General features: G+C 37.6%; 1 protein-coding gene across 1 annotated transcript in view; it reads right to left on the reverse strand.

Moving 5' to 3' along the window:
- Positions 1 to 26917, reverse strand: part of LAMA4 (laminin subunit alpha 4) — a 142096-nt gene that overhangs the window by 41743 nt on the left and 73436 nt on the right. Inside the window, exons 10-18 of the mRNA XM_031680130.2 lie at positions 25781 to 25892; positions 22898 to 23065; positions 20321 to 20514; positions 16292 to 16408; positions 10565 to 10713; positions 7185 to 7326; positions 6485 to 6581; positions 2094 to 2210; positions 809 to 988 (exon numbers count right to left, since the gene is read on the reverse strand). Of these exons, the coding sequence (XP_031535990.1) occupies positions 809 to 988; positions 2094 to 2210; positions 6485 to 6581; positions 7185 to 7326; positions 10565 to 10713; positions 16292 to 16408; positions 20321 to 20514; positions 22898 to 23065; positions 25781 to 25892 (1276 nt within the window). The remainder of the gene's footprint in view (positions 1 to 808; positions 989 to 2093; positions 2211 to 6484; positions 6582 to 7184; positions 7327 to 10564; positions 10714 to 16291; positions 16409 to 20320; positions 20515 to 22897; positions 23066 to 25780; positions 25893 to 26917) is intronic.

Consider the following 26917-nt stretch of genomic DNA (forward strand, 5'->3'; position numbering starts at 1 on the left):
ATAAAATTTCCAGTGACAAACAGATCATATATGGATTTTAAAAGGTGGTTAAATTCAGATGGAAGTGAAGGGAACATGGTCTGCAAAACCATGCTGGGGAACTGGAAGTTCTAGTCATGACAAAGACACTGATATTTAAGAGATATGAAGAGAGAGAATAAAAATATGAAGAGATTGGAAAAAATTCTCAAGTAATATGTGATTTGGAGTAGCTATATGTAACTAAATAAATTAGGTAGACATCAATATATTTCATCTTTATTGCTGTATATTTATATTTAAGTTGGACAATAAACTTTTCTTCTTAATGTGACGCTTCAGTTATGTTTGACTATATTCAGTACTTGTCGGTAATAACCGGCTTTACTTGGATCAGGAAAAAGCAATGTTGTTTAGCAAAGGCAATGCTGCTTGGTTAAAGCGATGCTGTTTGGCAAATTTTTTTCTTAAAAGCTAACCAGCATTTTGTTAAGATTATTTATTCTAACATGTGACTGACCTTCTTTCCAAAGGATCAGTCTTACATTGATAGAAACAAGTGCTACCATTATTTCATGTAGAAAAAAATGGACTCTTAACCAATCTAGCTAGCATTTATTTATGGGAAATATATATATTTCTTATGTCCACACACACATACATGCTGATAGATTAATTGGGCAAAAAGTTTTTATCCTTTTCTAAGCTAACTTCTACAATATTCCAGTCTAAAGCCTTAATGAAGAAAACTGCTTCTTAACGAAAGAGGTGTTGAGTTTAATGGCCAATTCCTTAACTGGATGCAAATTGTGAAGTTGCTAAGTGATACCTGCATCTCTGGCAGAGTCCACTGCAGTGTTGTAAGCAGAAGAGTCAAAATTCTGAAGATTCTGTGACCAGTTAGTTAGATTGTTAGCCATCGGGGCGGCTGCCTGCTGGACTTCCATTGTGGTCTTGTTAGCTTCCGCAGTGATCAGTTTGGACTGATCCAGGCGCTGCTGAGCGTCACCTTCACACAGAACACAAGGACATTTATTTTGCAAAGAAGACATTTGATGGGATCGTGAATATCCATTTAATCATTGGGATGAAATAGATCTCAAATTCTGGGCTTTTCAGTCAAACTAAATCTTTGAATGTATGTGAATTATGGTATAAGTTACCTGTGCAAGAATACTGTAAGCAGTATTAATAAGTGAGCTTGAAAGACTCTAAAGTCTCATTAAAATCATGTAGTTCATATAAAACATTTTCAAATTAGAGGTAAATTTTAACAAAAAGAGTAATTAGTATTTCTTCAGGTTAGAGAGACCTGGTGAGAAAGACAGAAAATGCGTATGAGATACTAACTCATAAAATGTTATGATGTCTGAAATTCATTGTAAATATCACTTTCTTCTTTGTGGGACACCTTTTGCCACAAAAATGATGCTCTAGTACAGAAGTAAACTGGTAAGAAAAGCTTTTTTTAAAATTTTTAATTGAAGTATAGTTGATTTATAGTGTTTCAGGTGTACAGCAAAGTGATTCAGTTATACATACATACATATATTCTTTTTCAGATTCTTTTCCATTATAGGTTATTACAAGATATTGAATATCATTCCCTGTGTCACAGAGTAGGTCCTTGTTGTTTATCTATTTCATATATAGTAGTGTGTATCTATTAATCCAAAATTCCTAACTTATCCCTCCCCTATTATTTCTGAATAAGAAAAGCAAGTTTCAAAGAAATCTATAATGAAATTCTATTTTTTTAATTATATATTTAAAATAAAAACAATTATTAAAAATGTTTTTTCCTAGGTAATGAGATTATAAAAGATTTCTCTTCTCTTGGTTTCTTTTCATACCTATATTTTCTAATGTTTCTATAATGATCATGCATTCTGTAATTAAAAAATTAAAAATCACTTAGATGAAGTTGTGTGCTGTGTGTGTGTGTGTGTGTGTGTGTGTGTGTGTGTGATGAACATAGTTTCTTTTGTCATCAGAAAACAATATTTATTTTTAAAAAGATTTATAAGCAATGAATCACCTACTCTTTCCTCCAAGGTTTATCTTAATACCAGTGAACAAAGAGATGAGGCTTAAGTTCTGTCTGAGATCCTCACCTCTCTCTGTGGCTTGTAGTCTCTTAATAGCATCATTTAATCTGTTTTTGAGGGCAGTCTTCCTTGCTAGGGCTCCACCCACACGCCTGCTGGTGTCAGCCACTGCCTCCTCACTGCCTGTGGAGAAGAAGCCGAATAAAGTACAAATAGGGCCAAGATGCTAGGGGAAAAAATCTCCATTTCAACAAAAAGGAAAACTATGATTTGTACCATGGAGTCATCTGCAATATTCTGAATATGACAGGAACATAGAACTCTGATTCTGGAAAATGGCATTTAGTTAAGAGGTAAAGGATTGCAGAAAACTTGTAGCAGTGCTTGGGAGTGATTAAGGATGCCAGAGAGTAACTCATAAAGGGTGTAGAGATAATGGTTAATTTCGGTGAAAAATATAGCACTGCTGTGACTAATAACACCTAACAGCACAATGGATAAAGAGCTGAATAGATCTATCCCTATTTGTGGGGAGTTACATAAGACTAATTCTTTTTTCTTAATTGTTTTAATGCAATTTTAATTGATACACAACATACATCTAGAAAAGGGCACACAAGTATAAGTAAACAACCTGATGAATTTCCACAAACTGAACACAAAATAAAACCAGAACCTAGGCCAAGAAAATAGAGCATTATTAGCCCCTTATAGTTTCTTAGGACCCCTGTGATTACCCAAAGGTGACCACAGTTCTGAATCCTATCTCTGTTAGTTGCACTTGCTTTTAAGCTTTATTCAGAAGAAATGATACAGAATTGTAATTTTTTATACCTTTTGCATCTCTGTCTTAACATCTGTGGATTTATGTCTTGATATTGAGTAGTTTAAGTCTTCTAGCTTTTGTTTTTAATTCTTCAAGACTGCTGGCTGTTCCTGCCTACTCCCATTTCTGAAGAAGTTCTAGAAACATCCTGTATATGTACATATAGTTCTGGTACTTTAAGATTATATTGAATCTATAGATAAATTCTGGCAGAAATTTTTATTTTTACAAATTTGAGTCATCATTTAATGAATACAGTTCTTTGTTCACTCTTGCTTAAATCTAAATTCTCATTTTGATCTCCATTTATTTAGATCATCTTTTAATTTCTTCAGTAGTGTATTATAGTTTTATGTGTAAAGATCTTAGCATCTTTCATCAGGTTTATTCCTAGGTATTTTATGTTATTGCAAATAGTGTTATTTTAAAAAGTTAATTTCTAGTTGTTTTACATAGAATTAAACTGAATATTTACACATTGAATTGGTAATGTGGGGAATCCTTGTCTTATTTTCAGTCTTATTGGAAAAGCTTTCAATATTTCAGTATCAATATGTTTGCTGAATATTATTTTATTATTCTTTATGAAGCTTCCTTCTACCCCTAATTTGCTATGAGTTTTTTTTAAACATGAATGGGTAGTGAGTCTTGTTAAATGATCTTCCTGCATGTAGTGAGATAAGCATATGAATTTTCTTCTATGTTCTGTAAATCTGGTGAATTGCTATTGATGTTTAAAAATATCCTCAAAATCCTGGAATAAACCTCACTTGGTCATGTATTACCATTTCCATGTATCTAGATTTGACTTGTTAATATCTTTAGGATTTTCACATCTCTGTTTATGATAGAATTTGGCTTATACTCTTCCTTGTTTATGAATGTCCTTAGGTGTTGATATCTAAGTATTGTTGGCTCATAGAAAAAGAGAATATTTCCTCTTTTTCTATTTTCCAAAAGAATTTATATGCTAATAGTGTTATTTCTTCTTTGAATGTTTGGGAGGATTCACTGGTGAAGCCATCTGAGCCTTGAGATTTCTTTGTGGGAGGGCTTAACTACTGGTTAGATTTATTATACATACATATGTACATACAATTCTATCAGATTTTTCTATTAGTTTTTGTATCAGTTTTGACAATTAGTCCTTTTCTTACAAAATTTTTCTTGAAAGTGTGCTTGAAGCATAGACCTTAAACTGGGGTTGCCCTGAGGCAAATCCAAACAAGTCATGGTATAGTATCTTATCATCTGAACTGAAGGATCAAGTTTCCCAAGAATTCTTGCTTTCCTGCTTTGTTTACCTCCAGAGCATCAGGAAATTCATGTTTCTTGACAAACAGAAAAAAATTTCTTCAATTCCCATTCTTCTTTTCTTTCTTTCCAATAAGCTAGCAAACATATACTCTCCCATGGTATACTGCCTTTTCTATTATACAATCTTGGTGTGCTTGGTTTATTGTTCAGTTATCTTTTCCCTCCATACATGTGTATAATGGGTATATAGCAGGTGATGTTTAGCTGATTCTGTCAATGTACTTGTACCAAGTACAATGTAGCCAAAGTACAAGCACTTCTTTCTTGTTTCCTCTGGGCAGTGCAGGTAATTCCCAGAATTCAAGGAGGGTCCTAAAACACACTTTGTAGTTGTTTTGAAACCTTTCTCTCTCTTTCAGTTTCAACTTTTGAATATTGTGATACAAGCAATCTATTCAGCTTTCCTTTTGGGTCTTGTTATTGCAAAAAGCAGTGGCTGGTATGTTGAGAAAGAATATGTTTAACTATATTTGGAGTTTTTGATAAAAATAGGAGAAAGGAAATCTATTTTGGGCTGGATTTTATAAGAAGAAATTTTTTATAAAATGTCTGTCCCATTTGGAACTACCGTCTTACATAAACATTTTTCATTTTACAAATGAATTTAGAAGAAGATTTCTTTAAATAGCAGCTTCTCGAGTTTATTATAGATTGCCATTTGCTATAAATAATGAAGAAAAGGAAATCTGGTAAATAAAGATTACTGATCATTGAAACTCATTTGGAAATGAAGTAACAGTGATCTGAAGTTATAACATAACTGAGTAGATGAATGTGGCTCAATTTGAAATCTAAATTTATATTACAAACTTGTATTATCTAAAGGGAGGCAAATTCTGATCCACACAGTCCTAACTCCCATTAGTGTCCCTTTTGCAAATAAATTTATGAAGGGATTTAACCAAATAAGATCATGAAATAGGTGACCAGATCTAACAAAATATTCAAAGACCAAAGCAGAGAGATTTATTTGCACATAAAATATGAAACTTTCAGGAGATATATCCAGAATAGAAAAACTGCTTTCATGACTTCAGTAATTCAATAATGACAGAATTGATCAAATATCTTGCAAATTATCAAGGAGATATTTATCAGTTATCAATATTTAAGTCACTGCATTATGAAGACCCACATATTCTGGTCTTCACAAACAAAAGCAATCCATAGATATGGCAAAATTTATTTTGCAATATTTTACTATTAATATTCTAATTCTTTATTGCTAATATTCTAATTCTTTTCCAAAGAGCATGTTTAAGACTAGACTTGTACAATAAATTAATTAGAATGAAGAAACAGCATTTCTACTGCCTTTGTTTATTCAGAAAAGAGAAAATAATAGCTGCTTTATGGTAATTAAATAGTTAAACAGTCGGCATATGAAAAATAAATGCATTTATTTCTCTCTATATAGTGGCTCTATGTTTAAAAAAAGAGAGAAAATGCACAGACTTGAGATTAATTGCTTTGATAAAATCACATGAAATTTTCAGTTCAAACTTGGTCTTTGTTTCTAGGTGGTAGAAGTTAGCTAGATAATGGATTTCCAACCTCATTAGTCAATGCTTGAATATTCTTAGGAATGAGCTCATTACCTCAGAAATGAGAAATGTTTAGTAAAATTCTTAGTTTGACTGCTTTTAAAAGTAACTCACAAGATTCAAAATTAACTAAAATGATCTCACTTTTATTTTTTCCTCCCTCTCCCACTCTTGGATGGACTTGATTTAGCAGATGCAGGCACCCGCCTTTGGAAGTGCTTCTTTCCATATGGTCATTACGTTTGTCCTAAATACAGCAAACACGTAGAACACAAACTACAAGAAAGTGCAAATAACCAGACAGCTTTGTGGTACTCTGTCCTCCTGACCCTCCCAGTGATGACTCATCCTTTCATGATAAAATTATAAAGGGCCTTCTGAATTGTTCAAGAAAGGTTAAATTATGTGCAATGCAATTTTACTGTTAAGTACATTTTATGGTATCATCTTAAAACTTGGTATTTATAGTAGGTTTCTATTAATTAGCCTTTTGATTAGCAAGAATATCCACTACATGCTGGATAACTCTATGTTTCCATATAATTTTACTACATGGAATCTTTTTTAAAACCACAATTTATTTTAAAATACCCAATCCTGGCTTCTTTATATCTGCACTCTGAGCAGGAGCTATTAATGCACTATTTGAATGAAATATAATTTACTTTTTAATCCTAGAAATTTGAAACCTCTGTTCACATGCAGAAACACTGTGAAAGGAGGGAAGCGGCTATAAATCAGATGGAAGACAAGGAAGTGAGGATATTTACTAGAATCTGCCCTTGCTTGCAGCTCTCTGGCTTGATTGAGGAGGTTCTCACTCTCATCTTTATGGTAAATGATTTGCGTATCAATCCCACTCACAGCCTACAAAGGAATTGGGTGGAGAGGGTAAGAATGACAGCAGAAGAAATCAACTTTTCATGGTTTTAAGATTTAAATGACACAGTTTATCTTCTAAACACCAAGCTAAATTCATACAGCTTCATTTTCATAGCTCAAAATCAAGGTCAAATGTGAACATGAGAAAACAATATGCTTGACATTTTCAAGATAAATGGTATTTGAGGAAAATTCAGTGAACCTACAACAGTGCCTGGCCAAGGCCCCATCAAAGTGCTTGTCATGAAGAAGCACTTGAATAAATGACTTTTCAGTTGAAGAAATCTGAATGTATGCATAAGGCATCTTTTCTATCAGTAGGAGCTAGTCTTGAAAATATCTTACTTAGGGCTTTTGGCTTAAAAAAGCTGCCAAAGGAACTGGCATTCACTGACTGGAGTATGACACATCTTGAACGTATACTACTGAAACATTCATAACATAAATAACATGATCTTTTTTAGTTCTCCTGCCCTTTCTGCCATTTGTATTACATTGGAAGCTCAAGAGATGACATTAGGAAACAGAAAAGTCGTAAGCCGGAAAAAGGCAACATACAAATGAACATTAAAATAAGGGAATGCTCACGTCGTAAATTCGGTCAGTGATGTTCAGAGCCTGTTCTGCCGTTTCATTGGCTTCACTAACATAATTCACGATGTTTTCATAGACATTTGAGGCGTCCAGAGCCTTCTGTACCAGCCCATTCATATCTGAACTGTGCAAATTCCTGTTAGTGAACAAACTTGGCATTATTTCTTCTTATCTCCTTGGGAAACAGAGCCATTTTTAGATTTTCATTTGAATACTTCTGGGACCACAGGTACTTCCTTCCTATTATTTAAAGTTACCTGGCTGAGCAAGGTTTTCCAGAGCTGCCTTTTCGAGGGCCATGTTTTCTTTGCATTCCTCTGCCTTTGGTGCCCCCAAAACTTCACCTTGTTTTGGCTCCTTGACAGCTGCCTGCTTGGCAGTAGCCACAGGGAAAGGAAATGCTGATTTAAAAACAGCATCTGCACCTCTTCAAGCAAAAGTTTGTTTATGTGGTGGTGTCAGGCAGAGGAATGAACCTGCAATCACCCCCCACTACTACTTACCTGAATCAACATTGTTATTCCTTTCCTGTCAAAGAAACTAAGGCTCTCAGAGAGGGTGCATGACCTCAGCATGGTGTTAGGTACTAGTTGGTTTCACTCTATTTATTCAATCTTATTTTCCTCTTTTATATAACACATTATATTTTTCTTTAAGAAAGTGAATAGCATGTATGGAGCATATATAGGCAGATACTGGGCTAGCCCCGTTCCATATATTATGTCTATAATTCTTACTACACCCATGAAATAGACATCATTATTCCTTTTTCACAAAAGTAGCTGAGGCTCTGAGAGAGGGTGCATAACTTGCCCAGGGCAAACATGGTTAAGGTCTGCTTCACTCCTGAGGCGCAGCTGTTCCCCTCAATTGCACAGCCTCACCTCATAAGCACCGCTGCCCTGAAACCAAGTTCTCTGCCTTTGTCTCCTTCTGGCCCCTGTACCGTTCCTCTGACATTTTACTGATAACTGTCATGCACTGGGCATGACCCTCACATGGGGGCTGATAACGGTATGTGCCTCAGAGGATTCATATGAGGCCCAATAGGGATAAAATATGTATGACTCTTGGTACCCATGCCTGGCATTCAGTAAATCTCAGGGCTTATTATTACACCTAAACTATTTTCTAAACGGGAATTTCAAACTGTACGTGTATCCACACAATAATTCCTATTACTGACAAACACTTCTTCCTCTATGATGTAAATTCCACCCTGCCTTTTGCAGCTCATCCTAAATCCCTTGTCTTAATTTTATTGTCTTAAATTCACCAGCTCCATGTTTTTTGTCATCAGATATTGATGACTAGTATTGCTTTATTCATCAGTAACTTCCAGAAGATTCTCTGTGATGCAGTACATGACACAGCAGATCCTACACTGGCTCCTCTCTTCAAAATGTCCTGACTTATTGAGCTTAGTCAATGTTCATCAGCCTCCTCCATGTAGTTTCAGTCCCTGTATGCTTGCTTAGGCTCAGAGCGACATCCTCTGTATCTCCCTGGCAATTTTCTTTTCTTGTGTCCAAGTTCATTGTCATTCTGGCTCCTCTGCAGTAGGGCTGACATCCATTAGGCATAGTAGGGGCCCTCAAAGACAAGGTTTTCATGTATTTTTTTTAATCAGAAGAAAAAAATGATAACAATAATGATTAGATTAGCCTTTATATCAATGTATAAATCATGACATATAATTTAAAACGTTTTTAATGGTCCACAGAAGTCATGATGGTGTCTCGCTCTAGTGGTAATTCTGATCCCAAAACTTGCAACTTGTTTTCCCCCACAACCTTTTGTTCTTAGAATGGCACAGAGAGTAAACCTGAGGAAGTTTTGAAAGAAAGGGGTAAAGGGAATAAAATGTTACAGTTATTTATTAATATTTAAAAATTTTGATGGCTAAAGTGGTGAGCAAATACATTAAAGAACTTGAAACAAAGCCTTTACCACTTTGTTTTCATTACTAGACACAAAACAGGTATTACATTGATATACAAAATAAAAATGTACTTTTGAAATGGAAACTTCTTGATGAATTATGTTTATCTCTGGATAGGGCACAACATGCAAATCACTGGGTACACCAGATAGATGTTGAAGAGTATTCACATTTTGAAGGGAAGACATCTATAAATGTGGATGTTTTCCTGAATATATGTAATAAGAAATACACTAAACATAAAAGGGACTTTAGGGTGATTAATATTTCTGATTATGTTTCATGTAAAGCTTGGGGTAACTTCCCTAGAATTATACTAGAAAACTGTTTGCTGCAGGTGGCATTTAGAGAAGGTATGTGTTGGGATCCCATTCAGTGGCATGTAGTTACTAACTTGACAAAAGAACAATAACAGAGGATGGATCTCAAAGACAATAATTTACCAATACAGTATATTACCAAAAAACCAGTATTTCATCCAAGCTCCATTTTATTGGCTTGATCAAAAGCACATTTCCTGAGAGCATGACACTGAGCTGTTTATAACACCACCTCACACACCAAGGTTTTACGTGTGATCTCTTCATCCCCATACCCACTCCTGCTCCCTCTTCTTGGGAGAGTTGGAAGGATATCTGAAAATTTTGGCAATCAAGAATAAAAAGGGTAATTCAAGTTTTGAACAGAAGTGAATACTGGTTCTTATTTTATTCATAACTTTTACCAGTGCTTGTTTCTAATCGCCAGATTTGTGATCTTTTTCTATAATGATCTCATTATTTACCTACTACTTCAGGGTCATGAATTCAATTCCAATCTTTTTGTACATTTCAATTAACATTAAATGAGTGTTCAAGGGGTGCATGACTCCATTCTAGATGCTGTGAGGAAAATTATCAATTGATTTTATCTTAACAGGTGTTAAAATCAGTTCCTACTGGGCACTGTGGAGTGGCCAGAGTATTTACCAGAAGTCTGCTGGATTGCCAACTTTCAACCAGCTTTATTTAGGACACTTGAGTGCAGAAAGCTAATTCTGTCTGTGAAAGAAATAGGCTATGATGGCAGAGTTAGAACTTGTAGAGGGATCCGATTTCTTGATGATATTTTGTGCAGCAGTTATGTCCCTAACTAAAATGTGTTAGGTAATCCTATTAATAACTGTGGAATGGAACCACCCCTAGCCCCAACAACACAGCTCTCTGATCTGATAGATTTTTTAAAATCAAAGAACTTTCTCCTCAAAGCAACCGTAATAAACAGTAATTGGCCTTCAGACTGATCAAGCAACAAACAGACAAACAAACAAGCAAACCCAACCCTAAAACCAACCTGCTAACACTGTATCCCAGTAACCTTGTCATGTGGAATTGAATAAAAATAAATCATTCAGCCTATGTAGATATTTACACTTCTAAAACCAGGATATTACCTGCTCAGTTCATCAGCCTCTTGTTGAAGGTTCTGTGCGTGGTCAACAGCTTCCTGGACTAAATCATAACTGAGGTTGCTTAGGTTGGATAGTTTTCTTTGTAGCTCATTTTTGGCTCCATCTATTTCGGCATAAATCCCTGATGCATTCTAAATAAAATATATTAAAGAAAAGAATTAAATTTAGAGGGACTTAAAATATTTTTTCCAGGGAGCACCAAAGATAATCTCTATTCCTCTTTATTAAGAATAAGAAGGTCAGTTAAGTGTCAGGCCAGATCTACATGAGTATAAAATGCTACACATAGATATTTATCTATTTCTCTTGCATCTTCAGCTCCTACTGATTGCTTTCTTAGAAAGACATTTAGACATGTTCTGCCATCTTCCATTTGAAAAGAAAGCTAAAGTAAACAAAAACACTCCATTCTCCACATTTCTCCCTAATGTTATTACCCTACTTTATTTTATTCCCTTCATAGCAAAATAGAAAACCCTCCTCCTACCAAAAAAATAGTGTTTATGAATGCTATCTCTACTTCATCTCTTTTAAATTCATGCTTTTGACCTATTCTAGTCTGGTTTTTATTTCACTACTCCATCAACACATAAGTTCACTTAATTATATCTAAGTTTCGAAGTCCAGTGGGTATCATTCAGTTCTCATCTTATCTGACCTCTCAGCTGTATTTCCTGTGCTGACTACTCCCTCCCTGAAATTCACCTTGTGATGTGACCTCTCTTAATTTTCAATTCAACCAAAGATCTATATCTTAGTTAAAGACCACATATAGGATACTTCCAGCCTTGTCTGTACTCTCAACACTAAAAAGAATTTTGCTCTCCCAGTCACTCCCATTAGTGATTCTAAACCATTCTCAAGCCAGTAATAATTCCTTCCTTCACCCCTATCTGATTGTCAGCAGATCATTTTATTTTCTCTTTTATTTAGAAGACATTAACTATTAGTGGGGAACACTTTTTATGAATTCCTGATGTGATGTCCCTCCCTGTAAAGGGAGCTCAATTAGTGAAAGTCTAGACCTCTTCACCTTTTCCTCTCTCTGCCCTGAGACAGGGGGTGGTTTATTTGATGGTAAATTTGGGGGGATAACTGCACAGACTCTCCTCACCTCCACCCTTCTGCCTCTTGGGAGCAAGCTGCCGGCAAAAAGCTGAGTTTTCCTGTGCTCCTCCACACCGAAAACCGTCCTGGGCGGAACCCTCGACATGAATTCTGAGGCATTGCAGAGTCTGGTGGGCAGATCTGCCTAATTCTGGGATTGAGTGTCAGCAATCCCATTTCACTCAGAGATCTCTTAAAAAGCCACTCCCTCAGTTTAGCTGCATCAGAAATAAAGGTGATATTCTTGGTCTTCATATCTACTATTTATTTTTCAACTTGTTTAGAACTTTGTTGGGTGCTGAAAAGCAGTGCCGTTTATTGAGAGCCTACTCAGAGACGCCAACACCAACAACCTGGAGTTTCCCCAACTATTTGCTACCATCTCTGGCCTCCCCTGCCCCTGCAAACCCTATACACTTATTTATAGTTATATCTATACATACAGCTTCCTCATATTTTAAGAGGAAGTGCTCCTTTTCTGTACAAGGCATGCTCCCCTATTTTCTCAGTGGCCCTGTTTTCTGATTTCTTGCTTTCTAGCTACTGGCTCTTCTCAGATATAAATATGTCCAAGTTCCTCCCATTAAAAATAAACAAAACCTATTCCTTGACTCTATTCTCCCTTTCAACTTCTTCTCATGTGTAGATGAAGTGCCCTCCACAGAAATGGTTCTTGCCAGGTTCCCCATGTCAGATCCCACACTGCCAGATCCACTTGACACTTTCCTGTATTTACTGGAAATATTCTCTGGTCTGTGACAGTGTTGGTCACTGTCTCTGCCTTAAAGCCCTCTCTTTCCCTAGCTTCTGTGATGCTGCTCCCTCCTGGTCTCCTATTTCCCTGGCCAGGCAGGAGATGTTAAAAGCTGATGTTCCTCAAGGCTAGACTCAGCCCTTTCATGTCTGAGAGACCTAACTCCTCTCTCTGAGTCCAGATTTTAGTCTTCTGATCCATTCTCCACCATCCTGCAGGAGTGGTGAACCCTCTACTAAGCAAATTTGATCATGTTATTTCCCTTCTCAAAATCAGCCAATTGCTTTGCATGAACAAATTCAATTCCTACGCATGGCTTCATCAACGGATGCCTCCTCTTACCAATTTCATCATTTCCCACCACTTTCCACCCAACCACGTTCCATGGTCCAAACTTGACTGACTGTTGTTTTAATGCTCCATAATTTTTTCTGGCCCCTGTGCCTTTTCATATAATATTTTTTTCTGTCTGGAATAACTTTTCTTTCTTTTCTGTCTGATCCACCTGGGAAAATTCTACTCATCCTTCCAAATTCAGCTCAGATGTCACTTCCTTTGTGAAGCCATCTCTAATCTCTTTAGGGTAAGCTAAGTGTTGCCACATGGTTCAATTATCCACGTGCCACACTACAACAATGATTTTACATCATTATTTCACTCATAAGATTATATAATCTTAGAAAGCAGAAACTATGTTTAATTTTTTTTTTATTCAGAAGGTAGCACAGTTCCCAGCACATAGAATTTATTTTGTGGGAGACAGTATTAAGCCTGTAGTAATTTGGTTAGTCATTTGGGGAACAGTACTTTGAAAAGAATGCTTTTAATTGTATAAGCAGAAAAAATACCATGGATATTATATCTTTATTTATTAATTCACTCAACAAATACTCATTGTGTGCTCACTATGTGCCAGGTATTCTTTCAGGAGATAGAACACGTAGCTATGAACACAGTCTCTACTCCCAAGGAATTTAAAATCTAGTGGGAAGATACAGTGTTAAACAAGTGATCAAGTAAGTAAACAAGCTAATTTCAGAGACTAAAAAATATTTTGAATACAATACAGCAGTGGGATGGGTTGGAGAGTGATTGAGGGTAAGAGATCCACTTGGGTTGAATGTTCACAGGGACATTAACCATTTGAAGTCTGGGAACAGCAGGTGCAAAGGTCCTGAGGCCAAAAAAGAATTATGGTATGTTTGAAAAACAGAGAGGAGTTGGAGTGTAATAAACAGAAGTGGGCTGGAGTGTAATGAGTGAGGGAGAGGGTGGGGTATGAAGTCAGAGAGGTGGGCCGGAGCCAGGCTACTTAGGGCCTCAAGGGCCAATGGTAACATGAGCTTGTTTCTTACTTTAAGTATCACTGGAGGTTTTGTTGGGGGATAAATGATGTTATCTGGTTACGTTTTCTGCTGCTGTATAGATGATGGTCTTGAGGTACAAGAGTGGAAGTAAATAAATCACTAGGAGGCTCCTGTGGCAGTCCACGCTGGAGATGAGGAGACTTAGACTAAAGAGTAGCAGCAGAGAAGATGGTAGTGGTCAGAAATCAGGATTCAGGAGATAGGACCACCAGGTCTTGTTGAAATGGGAGTGAGGATTAAGGAAAAATCAAGAATGACCCAGAGTTTTGGTTTGAGCAGTTGGATTGTGACACTTACTAAGATAGGGAAGACTAGGGAAGAGAGTTTTATTCAGAATATATTATGTTTAATATGCCTATTACACATCTAAGTGGTAGATGAAATTATGATTTAGCTGCATACCACACTGAGTTCTTACTTGAAAATGCCAAGTAAGCGTTTGGATATAGAAGCTTAGAACTCAGTGAGGTCTCAGGGCTAGAGATACAAATTGTGGAATCACGAATCTAATTACTCTTTAAAGTCATGGGACTGAAGAGGGTCCCACGACTGAGGACTGAGCTGTTTATTCTCCAGAGCAGGGACCAACACAGCCCAGTGCCAAGAGTCCTGAGGTCTGTTTTTATATAGATCCTAGCTAGGAATATTTTTTACATTTTTAAAGAGTTGTGAAAAACAAACAAACAAACAAAACAAAGGAGAATAAGGGAGAGCAGTTGTATGTGGCCTGTAGAACCTAAAATATTTACCACATAGAGGACTTGCATAGAGGTGAAGCTAGCAAAGTCATCTGGGAGGAAATGGTGAGGGAGGTGGGAGAAGGATCAGGTGAGTAGGGTATTGGAGGAGCCAGAACAGAAGCTCCCAGTGTTTAAAAAAAGAGAGAAGGGTAATTAGTGGTTGGATAAGAAAGCTGAGGATAGAGAAGCAACCATAGCGGTCACTGATGACCTGGACAAAAATAGTCTAGGTGGAGGGGTATGAAATCCCACTCAAAGTGGAATGAGTACAGTAGACAGTGGAGGGGGGGAGCCGGAAGGTGAAAATAGCAACTATAAATGTTTTGCTGTGAAGCAGAGTAATGGGGGAGAGATTATAGTGGATGTGAGCAATGGCTTTTTTCTTTTTAATTTTTTAAAGATAGAAGATACTAGAGTATGTTTGTATGTTGGTAGTAATGATTCAGTAAAAAGTAAGAATTGGGTGAAACAGGAGAGAGGCTATACTCTTGGAGTGAAACCCAGCAACCCTGTTTTCAAGCAGAGGAAGGATGGGACTCAGAGCACAGGTTGGGGAACTGGATCTCTGACAGGAAAAGGGGGTACCTCATTAATTATAATAAGAAGGGAGGTAGAAGTATGCATACACATGTAGGAGGGCTGGTAGACTTGGGGAGGGAAGATGAGGGGAATTCTCTTATCTTTGCTCCTAATTTTCAGTGAAGCATGAAGCAAATTCTACCAGCCAGACTGATACAAGGGGAGGTGGGTTTCCCACCAGTCATAGTGGCTTCTCTGGTGTGGCCACAATGCTGAAGGTACCTGGGTTTACTGGGCTATGGAATTAAAATTCTCAAGTGAGTACAATAGGGGAAGAGGTGGGTATGGAAGTAAAGGGTGTTTGCAAAGAATGATTACATTGATAATTTTAGCTGTTTAAGAAGGAAAGAAAGGATGTGAAAGGAGTAGAGTAAATGAGACAGCAGAGGTCTTGATGTGGCCAGATAATTGTTGGAGTAAGTGAGATAAGAGATGGTGCTTGGGGAAGGAGGTGTTTGACACTGGGATCTGGGAGAAGGTGCTATTACTGATGACAAGATCTGGGTCTGGCCATATGACAAAGGCAGTATGGAGAAAAAGCCTGTTGGGTAGGAGAAGTTCAAGGAGCTGAGAGCTGGTGGGTTCATCCATCTGGATTTTGATGTCACCAAGGATGGTGATGGAAGCAGAGATGGAGAGATGGTGATCAGATGACTTTAAAATGGTATCCTTTCAAAGGTAATAACAATGAGTAAAACTACTTTTGTGATGGTTTTGTTCACTGCATTTTATTGGAAAATTGCTACTTTAAAATATGACTTTTACTGATTTTGAATGTCAGCTTAATAAAATACACAATTTAAGAGTAAAGAGTGAGTAGGACAGATCTGCACTTTCAACAGAACTTTCTGGAATTATCTGTGTTGCACAATATAGCAGCCACCAGCCACATGTGGGTGCTATTGAGCAAGTGAAATGTGGCTAACGCAACTTACAAATTCAATTTTAATTTTATTTCTTTTTAAATAATTTAAATTTAAATTTAAGTAGCCATGTAGTGGCAACTGAACAACGAAAAAAACTGAAAAATTCAGTCACCTAATATTTTTATAACACCAGGTAATTTGATAGACTGAACTGGATTCGATTTTCTTCTATGACACTGAGCTGCTGTTCTAACCTGCTATAAACACTAACCTGAACAAGTCACGTGTGTCCTTACCTTTATTATGTCATCAAGTTCTGAAAGGGTCAGCCGAGGCGTTATCAGAGAGTAGGAAGACGTCCACAGAGAAGCGTTCACCCCTTCCACCTGTTCCCTCACTCTCTCATGCTGTTTCTGCAGGAGAGAAGAGCAAGGGAGAGAGGAAGAGAAGGTCGCTTTAGAGAAGGCATCAGGGAGAGTGCCAACTGTCAGCTTGCTGTCTGCACTCAGACAGATCTGCGTTCCTATCCCAGACCCGCCACCGAATTGCTGTGCCACTCTGGGGAATTCCACCCAGCCCCGGCTTAGCTTTCTCATTTATAAAATGGAGATAATGAAAGTAAGCACCTTGAGGGTTTTAAAGCAGTTAGTTATGATTATTACTTACAATGCAACCACCTCGAAGAGAGGTGATACTTCAGAGAGGGCCCTCGCCTCTTTATCCATAAATGTGAAGTAGGGTTAGGATACAGGGTTGAACTGTATTTGCATTAACTGGAAAATGGATTAATTCCAAAAAGCATTTATCATGTGTTAACTTTGGACCAGGCATAAATAGCTCATTTGGACAGGAATAAAGTATATACAAAAGAATCTTAATGTCCCCTAAAAATTTTAAATGGCCCTATTATCAAAGCATAAAATTGTGAACTTGCTTCCTCCTACTCTGAGTTCTTTATGTCAGATGCTCACACATTTTGAGGAGGGAAGTTGCCCAAGTGTAGATATATATATTTTTTGATGAATGCTTTTTTTTCCCTTTGTTTTTTCAGAGACAGGAGGTAAATGAATGTTTTAATTTCTATCTTTGCTTTGGGGTTCTAGAGTCAGGGTTGTGATTCTGAAGAAACACTGGAGCTTCAAAGAATTTCAGAGTTTGAAAGTGGCACAAAATGAAACTTTAAGAGGGAAAAGTAAAAGATTCACTTTATAATCTGAGTAAAAAATGAGTTAAAGTTACTTCAGAAATATAAATTTTAACTGGAGTTGAAATGTATAAGTTATGGTATAATTTAGGATATCATAGAAATAATTCTAGAAACTTAGATATTGAAGGACATACTTTAAAACTTTCTAAGTTCACCTTAATGTCCTTTCTCATTCTCTGCAGTCTTTCCTGACTCAGTGGAAAGGAAGAATGAAACCCATCGTCTCCAAATATATTGCTACAGGGGAAGACATAGGTCTATGGACAAAAAAGAATCTCATTTGAACATCCTCTTAAAGCAAGAACATTTTAAAAAAATCAATTTCCCCTCAAAATCCATCAAGCTTAATGCAAAGTGACTATCTGGGGTTAATTATTGTTGTCTGTACAAGGAGAGGTAGTTACACAGCTCTACACAAAAGCAGTAATTTAAAGTATGTGAGGAAGGGAGGTGAAAAAAGACTGGTATTATCTAGCTCTCTCAGAGCAGTTTTCCTGTTGCAGAGTCTGAGATATGACCCCTTCTGGAAGCTCTCGTATCTGCACTGCCTTATGGGAGCACAGCTAACCCCCTGAAGTAACAACCAAACTTCAAAGCCATGTGCAAACAGCACTGCCTGATAAGCTCATTGGCAGTAGTTGGAAAATGATATGCTTCAAGTTAAAGGGTTTCTGTCATGTACCATATACAGTGTTAGACAGAGATGAATAAAATTAACCTCGAAACAAAGTTATTCCCACAGAAAGATGGGCAATTGGAACAAAAGAAAGTTCAAAAACTAATAATTATGAAAATGATGTAATTAGCACTATTCAGCATGCTTTGGTATCCATTACACATATGCAAAAAATAAAACAAAAGTTTCCTGATCCTTTAAAAAAGATAGAAGGGAAGGTGAAGCTTTGGTTTATGAGAATCCCTAAACAGACAAGAGTGTCATTCATCTGGTAAAAATTTTTTTTTATCATTCTGTTATCCTTTCAGGTTGGGAGAAGGATGGCAAAATAAATAATGTAATCATTAGCTGTGTGGCTACTACTTGCACACATCAAAATGCTTACATTGTGTGGTTATTTTTGGTTTTGTAAAAAGACTGGAATTCTGGCATTATTTTTTTCTAAGCCATGCTGTAGGTCTAGCAGTGAAATGTGAAATTAAAACATTTATTAGAAAGATTCATTAGCAGATGATCACAATGCAAAAATAAATGTGCACAGGTGTATTACGAAGTTTTTAGAGAGGAGCACGTGTTGACCTGGAAATGGTGGCATGCCTTCCTGGAGGACATGATGCCTAGAATTATCCAGGTGAAGGAGAAAAGAGGGAAAAGCCTGCAGTGGTATTACTGGTGTACCTGATGCTGCCTGAACTGAACATGTGAAGTACGGAAACGGCAAGAGGTGAGGCTGAAGAGGCTGGCAGGGGCCCAAAAGAGAGGGTCCCGTATGTCACATGAACGAACATAGACTATACTACCGGACAGTGTCTTTCAGATGTTTTTACCCATGCTGCACAGTAAAACATGTATTTTATGCTGCAACCCAGTACACATACATAACTAAAGCAGAAAGGTGATGAAACCGTGTCTTACTATAGATGATGCACTTGGAAATTTTCTCCTCTATTTCATTTCTTTTTTTTTTTCAAATGCTGGTTACAACCTCAAAACTTATTTTGTGATTTGCTAAATGGTTCACAAGCTGTAGTGCCAAAGACACTGCCATATGTTACAAGGAAAAAGTTCAGGATTATTTTAGTAAAAGTAAGAGGTGAAGAGGTGACTGTCAGGATTGTGATTTAGGTGGACCCCTCAGGCAGAGTGAGGAGGATGGATTGGATGGAAGCATAATGAAAGAGAGAAGAGGAGGCTATTTTAGTTCAGAAATGATGAAGGCCCACACTGGAGAAGTCACAGAGGAATGGAACAGAGGGAAGAGAGCTAAAAATAGTCCAGTGGTAAAATTGGCAGCATCTTGTGGTTGACTAGATGTGAGGGTGGAGAAAGAGGGAAAATTCAAGGATAAGGATAAGTCCCAGTAACTCTCTTGAATTCTGTTTAAAGAAATTATTATTTTGCATTACAGTTATAATTTTGTTGTATAAGATAATCACACTTTTTTTTTAAAACAAAGAATGCTATCCTGACCATTAAGACTATTCTAAAAATATTAGCTAAGGGGGTTGCTCCAATGGTACAAAATGGTGATGATAAATGTAATTCACTTTTAAAATTTTATTTATTTAATTTTTATTCTTTATTGAATGTAATTCACTTTTATTACGGAAATTTTACAACGACTTACTGAGAGCTAGCAATGACTGGAAATCAAGGCAGAGGACCTAATTTAAGTTGGTTTTGTCAAAAATAAAAATTAACATAACTGAAGTAATGAATTTGCTCATAGTTGTTTCCTATTTTTTGACATTGCTTTTTCACTCTAATCTTTATAAATACACCCAACGAGGCAGGTGTCTTCCTATCAGAAGATCCTGCTGGATGGTGGTGTTGAGTGCATGCATTGCTTGGGGCAGACAGGTGATCACCACCAGTTCTAAGCCCCTAGGTGTGGGCATGCACAAATCCTGGTTTCCTAGGGTAACTGCCCTGGCAGGCTATGGCCAAGTCTGGGAATTTTTCTTACCTCTTTGTAATTGCCTGATCTTAGTTTGAATTAGACTCCTTATCTCTGCAGCTGCTCACCAGCCAGGTTGTGATATCTGCTTATCAGGCCCTTCCAAAAATTACACATATGCTTACAGGAACATGGTTCTGGGTTGCTTTGGGATTCTTAGTGCTCTCAGTATGAAAAAAGTTTGGCACAGGAATCGTGCCTCGTTTACTCACTTGCAAAAGCAATACAATCATACAAGCAGACACAAGCACCAAGAACAACTGCATTCTTATCAACACACAGGCTAAACAATTATAATGGTTTCAACTTGATTTTAGGTGTACACACATTAGCAAACTACAGTGGAAAAAATGTACAGATAATTTTAAAAATAAAGGTTTAAATGTACCAATATTTAAAAAATTGTGTACCAGCTGTCCCTCCTTGGTATAACTTCATGTTGCATATGCCTGAAATGCATCTACAGTTAAGAGTGTCCACTGTACCTCATGGTCCCGCTGCCTGGCTGCCGTGGCTCTGTTCATGTCTTCAGCATCTCTGACGTGGTCAAGGGCCTGGTCAAGTGATTTCTGGAGGTCGAACAATTTAGCATTGTAGTCATCTAGCTGCTCCAGGACGACAGGAAACAGAGAGCGAGTATCGTTGTACTGCCGCTGCCAACTCTCAGCCTGGCTCAGCACTGGGAAGAAAAGGATGCAGAAACTCAGTCTGGACTTCTTCCTGTCTCCTCCCAGCCCATCCAGCATCTAGCAACTCGTCAGGCTATGCCTTCTTTAGCAACAGAGATTGAAGCTGTTGTTCACAAAAATAGCCCCATCTTTTATCTTTAAAGGAAAAAAATACTATTTTATAACACTGTTGTGGTCTTTGGACCATTATTAGCTAAAAAGAGGCTTTATTAGTTTTCCTATTGAGATTATGATTTATGTTTATGAAAATGATGTTATTAAACTAAGTTTATGACCACCCAGATTATTAATAATTCTACCATATAAAGGGAACTTGGATATACTATAGTTTTACTATTGAAAGAACCCAAGTTGTTTTGTCTGTTACTGACAAATGATATTCACAATCACTCATTTTCTGTATTTTCTCCACGCAGCTGATTTTAGTTAGCTCCTTTAGGTCAAATGGAAATCATGATTTTGGGTGGAATGAGGATTAACTGGCAATGACATATTCTTAAACTCTGCATATGTCTTAATTTTCTGATCAAAGTTACATGAATTGACTGTGTGCCTTAATTCTATTTTTCCTCCAGAGAATATGTCTTATTGAGGTTTCATATTTACTTTCATCACCATGAGCAGAAGACACAAATTCATGGTTGAGTAAAGAAAGTGGTTGAAAATGTATTCACTAGGTGGAAGGCAGTTAAGTGGGAGATGTGATTGGTCCCGTTTTTCCAGCGCAGTCTTGTTAAATTCCAAAATAGGCAAGAAGCATGGAAGCATCTGGCTGTGACATTAAAGCGCCAGCCTTCCTGACTGCCGGCCTCATCCTGACTCAGAAATGGGGCCTGAGAGTTTTCTTTACTTCTTACTGTTTCTAAGACCTTGTAAGTTTGCTGTCACAATATACCTTTATGTTAAGAATGTTCCTCTTTTAGAATATTCACAATAATTTTTAACAGAAGTTGATAGTGACAAATGTAGGAAAATGATCTAATGCAGGTGTTCTTAATCCTTCTGTGAGACAGGCCCCTTTACAATCAGGTGAAGCCTTCAGAACCCTTCTTATGTGTTTTAAAATGCACAAAATAAAATACGTAGAATTACAAAGGAGACTATTATACTAAAAAACAAATTGGTAATATAATAATTGATGTGCTTTTCTTAATGTATTTTTTTTTAGTTTTTTTATTTTGAGGGGAGGAGGTGATCAGATTTATTTTTAGAGGAGGTAATGGGGATCAAACCCAGGACCTTGTGAATGCTGAGCATGCACTCTACCACTTGAGCTATATCCTCCCCCTTGATGTGCTTTTCTATTAATGCATTAAGCAACAAGATTTAGAAGTGAGACCAGTAACGACAAAAACTTTGAACTATTGATGAATTTAATGTTGGAGATAATAGCAACAGCTGAAATATGATATGCAAACCTGCAGCTTCTTTGTTGACCGTGTAGATTAAAAGGGACACAAATTCTTTGTAACTCTGTCTATGAAGAGTGGAGTCTATTTCCTTACCCTTGAATCTGGGCTGGTCTTGACCAATGGAATGAACATGATGTTGCTGAGTTCCAAGGTTAGGCCTCAAGGACCTTTCACTCTCCATTCTTGCCCTCCTGGAAGGCTGCTGCCTCATGAACAAGCCTCAGTGAGCTTTCTTGAGGACAAGACCCCACGTGGAGGGAAAGGCCCAGTCACCCCAGCTAAGTCTCCAGACATGTGAGTGAGCTCAACCATGCCACATGGAGCAGAGATGAGCTGTCCAGATTGAGTCCAGCCCAAATTGCCATCTATGAAATCATAACTAAATAAATCACTATTTTTTAAATGAAGATGTTTGGGGTAAATGTGAGACAGTAACTGATATTTGATACAATGACTAAGTCGTAGATTCGCTAATACTACTGTGGTTTGTTACCTATATTTATCATGAAAGGAAATGTTAAATTTTCATTGAAGGTTAAAAGTCATTCATGGACATCAGAACATGAATGAATGTTACTGGGTGTAGCTTTATTGCCTTCTCAGTGAGATTCCTTTACTGTAGTTTTGGGAATTGGTTCCCCTTAGCTCTCCTTTCCCTGTTTTATACATTTTAACCAACTGCTAAGTTTTTATTTCTTCTTCTCAGGAGTAAACTTCTGTACATTCCTTGTGGAATCTCAGCTGTTTCTCAAAAGCTCAAGGGTGGGCCTCGATCTAAAAATCTTGGTCATATAGTGAAGTTGTCCTGAATGACTCCCTGAAGCCACATATAAACTCTTAATAACTTTGAATGTTGGGAATTGGTTGCTTTGACCAAATGCTACCCTGCAGCTCAGTGTCCTCTCCTTGACCCACAAAGGAAGCAGACATGTGCTGGGCTCTAGGAGCTGAATACACCTACATTCATAGGCTTCATCTGCCTCCTCATTCACAAGTTCCTGTTGGGTGAGGAACGGCTGTCGGCGCCTGATCTCTTCAAGCATCTTCTGGGCCAACACCAGCTTCTCAGAGATTTCCTCAGGGCTAAGTTCCTGCTCTTCCCCATAATACAGCATCTTGTTGTTGATCTCTGAAAGGAAAGACACGGTGAGAAAAGGCAGGAGGGAGAGATGACAGGGTATTTGACAGAGATGTCACTGAAAACCCAGGAGGAGAGCAAAGGGCAGGGCTGATTTTAAGAAGGAAAGACAGACTCATGCAAAGACAGCATGGTGATGATGCTCACGCTGTGAACACTGGTGTTGGCATTGGAGTTCATCATATATTCCAGGGAGAGGTAAAACCTGGGAGTCACACTTCTTTGCTTTCCATTGGTGTCTTCAGAACAGGGATGGAACTAATACAAAGCCTGCCCTGATTTCATCTGAGTCTGATTTCTACCATGATTCAGAAACGTTAATATTCAAGGCACACAAATCTGGGGCCTTTGATCAACCTTTTATATAAAATAGATAATCTGAAGAACATGTTCTGAGGTAGCTCCTGCCACATGTAGGAGGCACTGGAGACACTAATTATATGTTAGCCAAGGATTTTACCCAAGCTCTAAGCCAAAATGAGTGTATATCGATAGTTGTCCAAGTGAGTCTTTCATATTATTGTACAGATGAGATTAATACAGATGTTTGTTATAGTAGGATGTGAGTTTTTGCTCATTAATATACACATTTTTTGCAACTGCTATTTGCCTTATGTGGTATGAATGCTTGTTAAGATAGTGTCGTTGACTCTGGGTCATTTTCAACCTATGTCCATAGTAGGGTACAGAATTTTAGAACTGGGAGGACTGCTGAGGCTCAGAGGACACCTGAGCTGTGTGAACACCAGCAGAGCTGAGCAGTTCTCTGGCTGCCTCTTCCTACTACACGTGATCAGATGAAAGTTATGTAATTGCCACCTTGTCCTATGGCAGCTCCGGGAGAAGCATTTTATCTTCCTGGCATAAATGAAATTGTGTGTCTGTGGTTTACCATGATCTATGTGGTTGGCCAGACAAGATGGGTAAACAAGCACTGGTGTCACATAAATCATACCAAGATAGGGGCTTGTATTTTATACAGATAATAGCCTGAAGGTCGCTAGTAGTTATTTTAGAGATGGTTGGGAATAAGGAATGACATACTGTGGAGTCGTGCAGCGTCCCTGAATTCTGAAGCAAGGGAGATAAATGGGGGAAGAGGTTTTTAATGCTATAAATTTTAATGAGAAATTTTTAGGGAAACCAAGATATGCTACAAAAAAGTTATGAAGGGATTAAACATTCACTCTTTAAGTAAAGTCTAAAATATTAACTCCTGAAACATAGATATTTTTCCTTCAGATCTAGCACTTGCAATGCTGAATTTCTTGACATTTTGACACAAATATTATATTTACAATTTGGCTTGTTTTATTTTAGCCATGTCTAGTCTAGATTAGAAAAAAGAAATCTAGAGAATATCATTTTTGCCTTTAGTCTTTGGAGACCGTTCATACATTATTTTAAAAAGGTAAAAATTGATGGAAATTACTGTTTCCCATTTACATTTCTTTTGTATTTTTTCCTTCTTTTCCTATGTCCTAATGGTCAAACAAGAGGGTTTAGAGTCTTTCCAAATGAAACACCTTAGAATCAAAATTTGAGTTATGACAACAAAGGTGAATTACCTTTTTTCTGAATGGCTTACAGGATGCTGGCTCTATTTGCTGCCTAGAGGGACATGTACTTCTTAATTAGATGAGGTCAGCTAACCTAGGTTTAATCTTATTTTTTGAACAAATCAATAGTAACTCTAAAATGTTATAGGAAAAGAATATTTTATTGGCTGATGAAGATGGGAACAGGAGTGTTTGAAATGCATACCAGCTGTTTTTACTATGTATTATGGGCACCAAAGGAAATATAACAAATGATCAATCTTGGCTTGACATATCCCTTTTCCTGGAATATGCTCCCTATACATCAGTATAAGATATGAAATCCCCCACTGTGGGTCCCTACACTGCCACTGTGCCCTTGAGATGCACTTGGAGTTGTCATCCAGCTCTTAATATATAGGATAATAAAAACTTTGGACTCACATGAATACTGTATCTTAGCAGACTGTAACACAGGATGTTCTCTTTATCTTAGAACATATGCAATCACTTGTTATCTGTTGGTAAACTGAAGGCTGGCTTTCAGTGTGCTATTAAGATAGTCTTCAAAATGCAGCCTGCGCTTATGAGAAGTTTAGAGCACAAATAAGTAAACCTTCAAGAAGAAAGGTAAAATCTGTCACAATCTTATGCTTTAGGGCTAAGAAATCTCCCATTCCCCATCACTGCTTTTCTTCTGGATTGGGGACCAGAACATGTGGCCTGCCTAGTCTGTGGAAAAGAGCATCATAGAGACATCTTAGGACGACATGGATTAGTGGACAGTTTACTGCCACTCTAAAGGCAGTGTTTTCTCTGCAAGTAATTGAGAAAAATTTGACTCCTATTCAACTCTTGCATTTTAGAGATACCACAGTATGTGATTTCCTTTGCCGGGAAGGTATTTTAGCATTTCACTTCTGCAAAATGCCCAAAAAAGGGAATGATTCTGTACATTTATCCTTGAAAATTGACAGATAGTAAGTAGGGATGAGTGCTCAGAAATCCCAGATAAACAAACTTGAAAGATCTTACATGAATTTAAAACTGTAACACTCTAACAACAGTTCATGACACATAGCAAACATTAACAGTAGCTATTATTTTGATTGTTGTTAATAACATGAATGATTCCTTGACATGAAGCTGAAGCAGAAAATATATTTACCTTGGATTTTGTCCCTCATATCATGGGCTTGCTCTGCAAGCTGGGTTGCGTGGTTAATGGTATCCATACTTTCCTTCTGAGCCACCTGGCTCTTTCTTGAGGCTTGACTTTCCTATAAATAATCCGTACAAGCACCAGATTAAATTTACAAGAAGGAAAGGTTGTGTACGTGCATGTGGGGATGGGTGGGCATAATGTATTCCATAAACATAAATTTCCCAGGCATGTGAAAGTTCCATAACATATAAAATTGTCTCAGAAATCATGCCTGGAGACTGATGTGATGACCAGCTTTAGAATTACAGACATTATTCCTAGGCCATCAGCCACAGTTCAATCCAAACCAACTATCATTCATATGTAATTTAGCCTTTGAATTTTTACTGTATCTCAAGATGCCATACTAGGAAATCACCCATGCCTACTAATCAGTTTGACATTGTGCTGACTGAAATGCTTAAAGGTTCAAAGGAAAACCTGTTGAGAAAGTAGGCAGATCTTGAAATGCCCCATGCGTCCAGTGGCTTCTGGGTGGTCTAGCAACTGCTGCAACTGAATTGCCACAGGGATTTAAAAGATTATGCTCACTGGGCTAAATGCTGTTTTCAGTGCTGCCTTCCAAATTCCCGTCAACATTTAAGGCGCTTGTGTACAAATAACCATTCAAGCAGCTTTGGCTCAGGGTGAATGGAGTTCTTCTCTGAGAAGATGATTTCATTCTCTCAACTCTGTTTCAGAGCTACCATGAAGGATTTGTCAAAATGAAATCCCAACTCAAATGTGACTTCTGAAGAAAGGATGTGTGGGTGTTGTGCATGTGTTTGCACATTTCTGTGGTGTGTAAGGGCAGAAGCTGATGTAAGAAATGGTTCAAGGCCAGGACACTGGCCTGTATGCACAGCATGGGGACATGTACTCTTGTCATACGAAAGATTGACTCATAGGTTATATTTAAGAGGAGAAGAGTTCTTCAGTCTGGCATTTGGTCAATGCTCACTTGCCTCATCTGGTGTTTTTTGGCTCAGCTCTGTGACAAAGAGGGCTGCAGTTCCTGACTGGACTGCAGCGTGGTCTGCTGCACAGAGTGCTGGCTGGGAGACCCCCCAGGACAGGAAAGTGTCTGTTTCAAACTTCTCT

This window comes from Vicugna pacos, chromosome 8 (assembly GCF_048564905.1).
Source record: "Vicugna pacos chromosome 8, VicPac4, whole genome shotgun sequence".
Lineage (NCBI taxonomy): Eukaryota > Metazoa > Chordata > Mammalia > Artiodactyla > Camelidae > Vicugna > Vicugna pacos.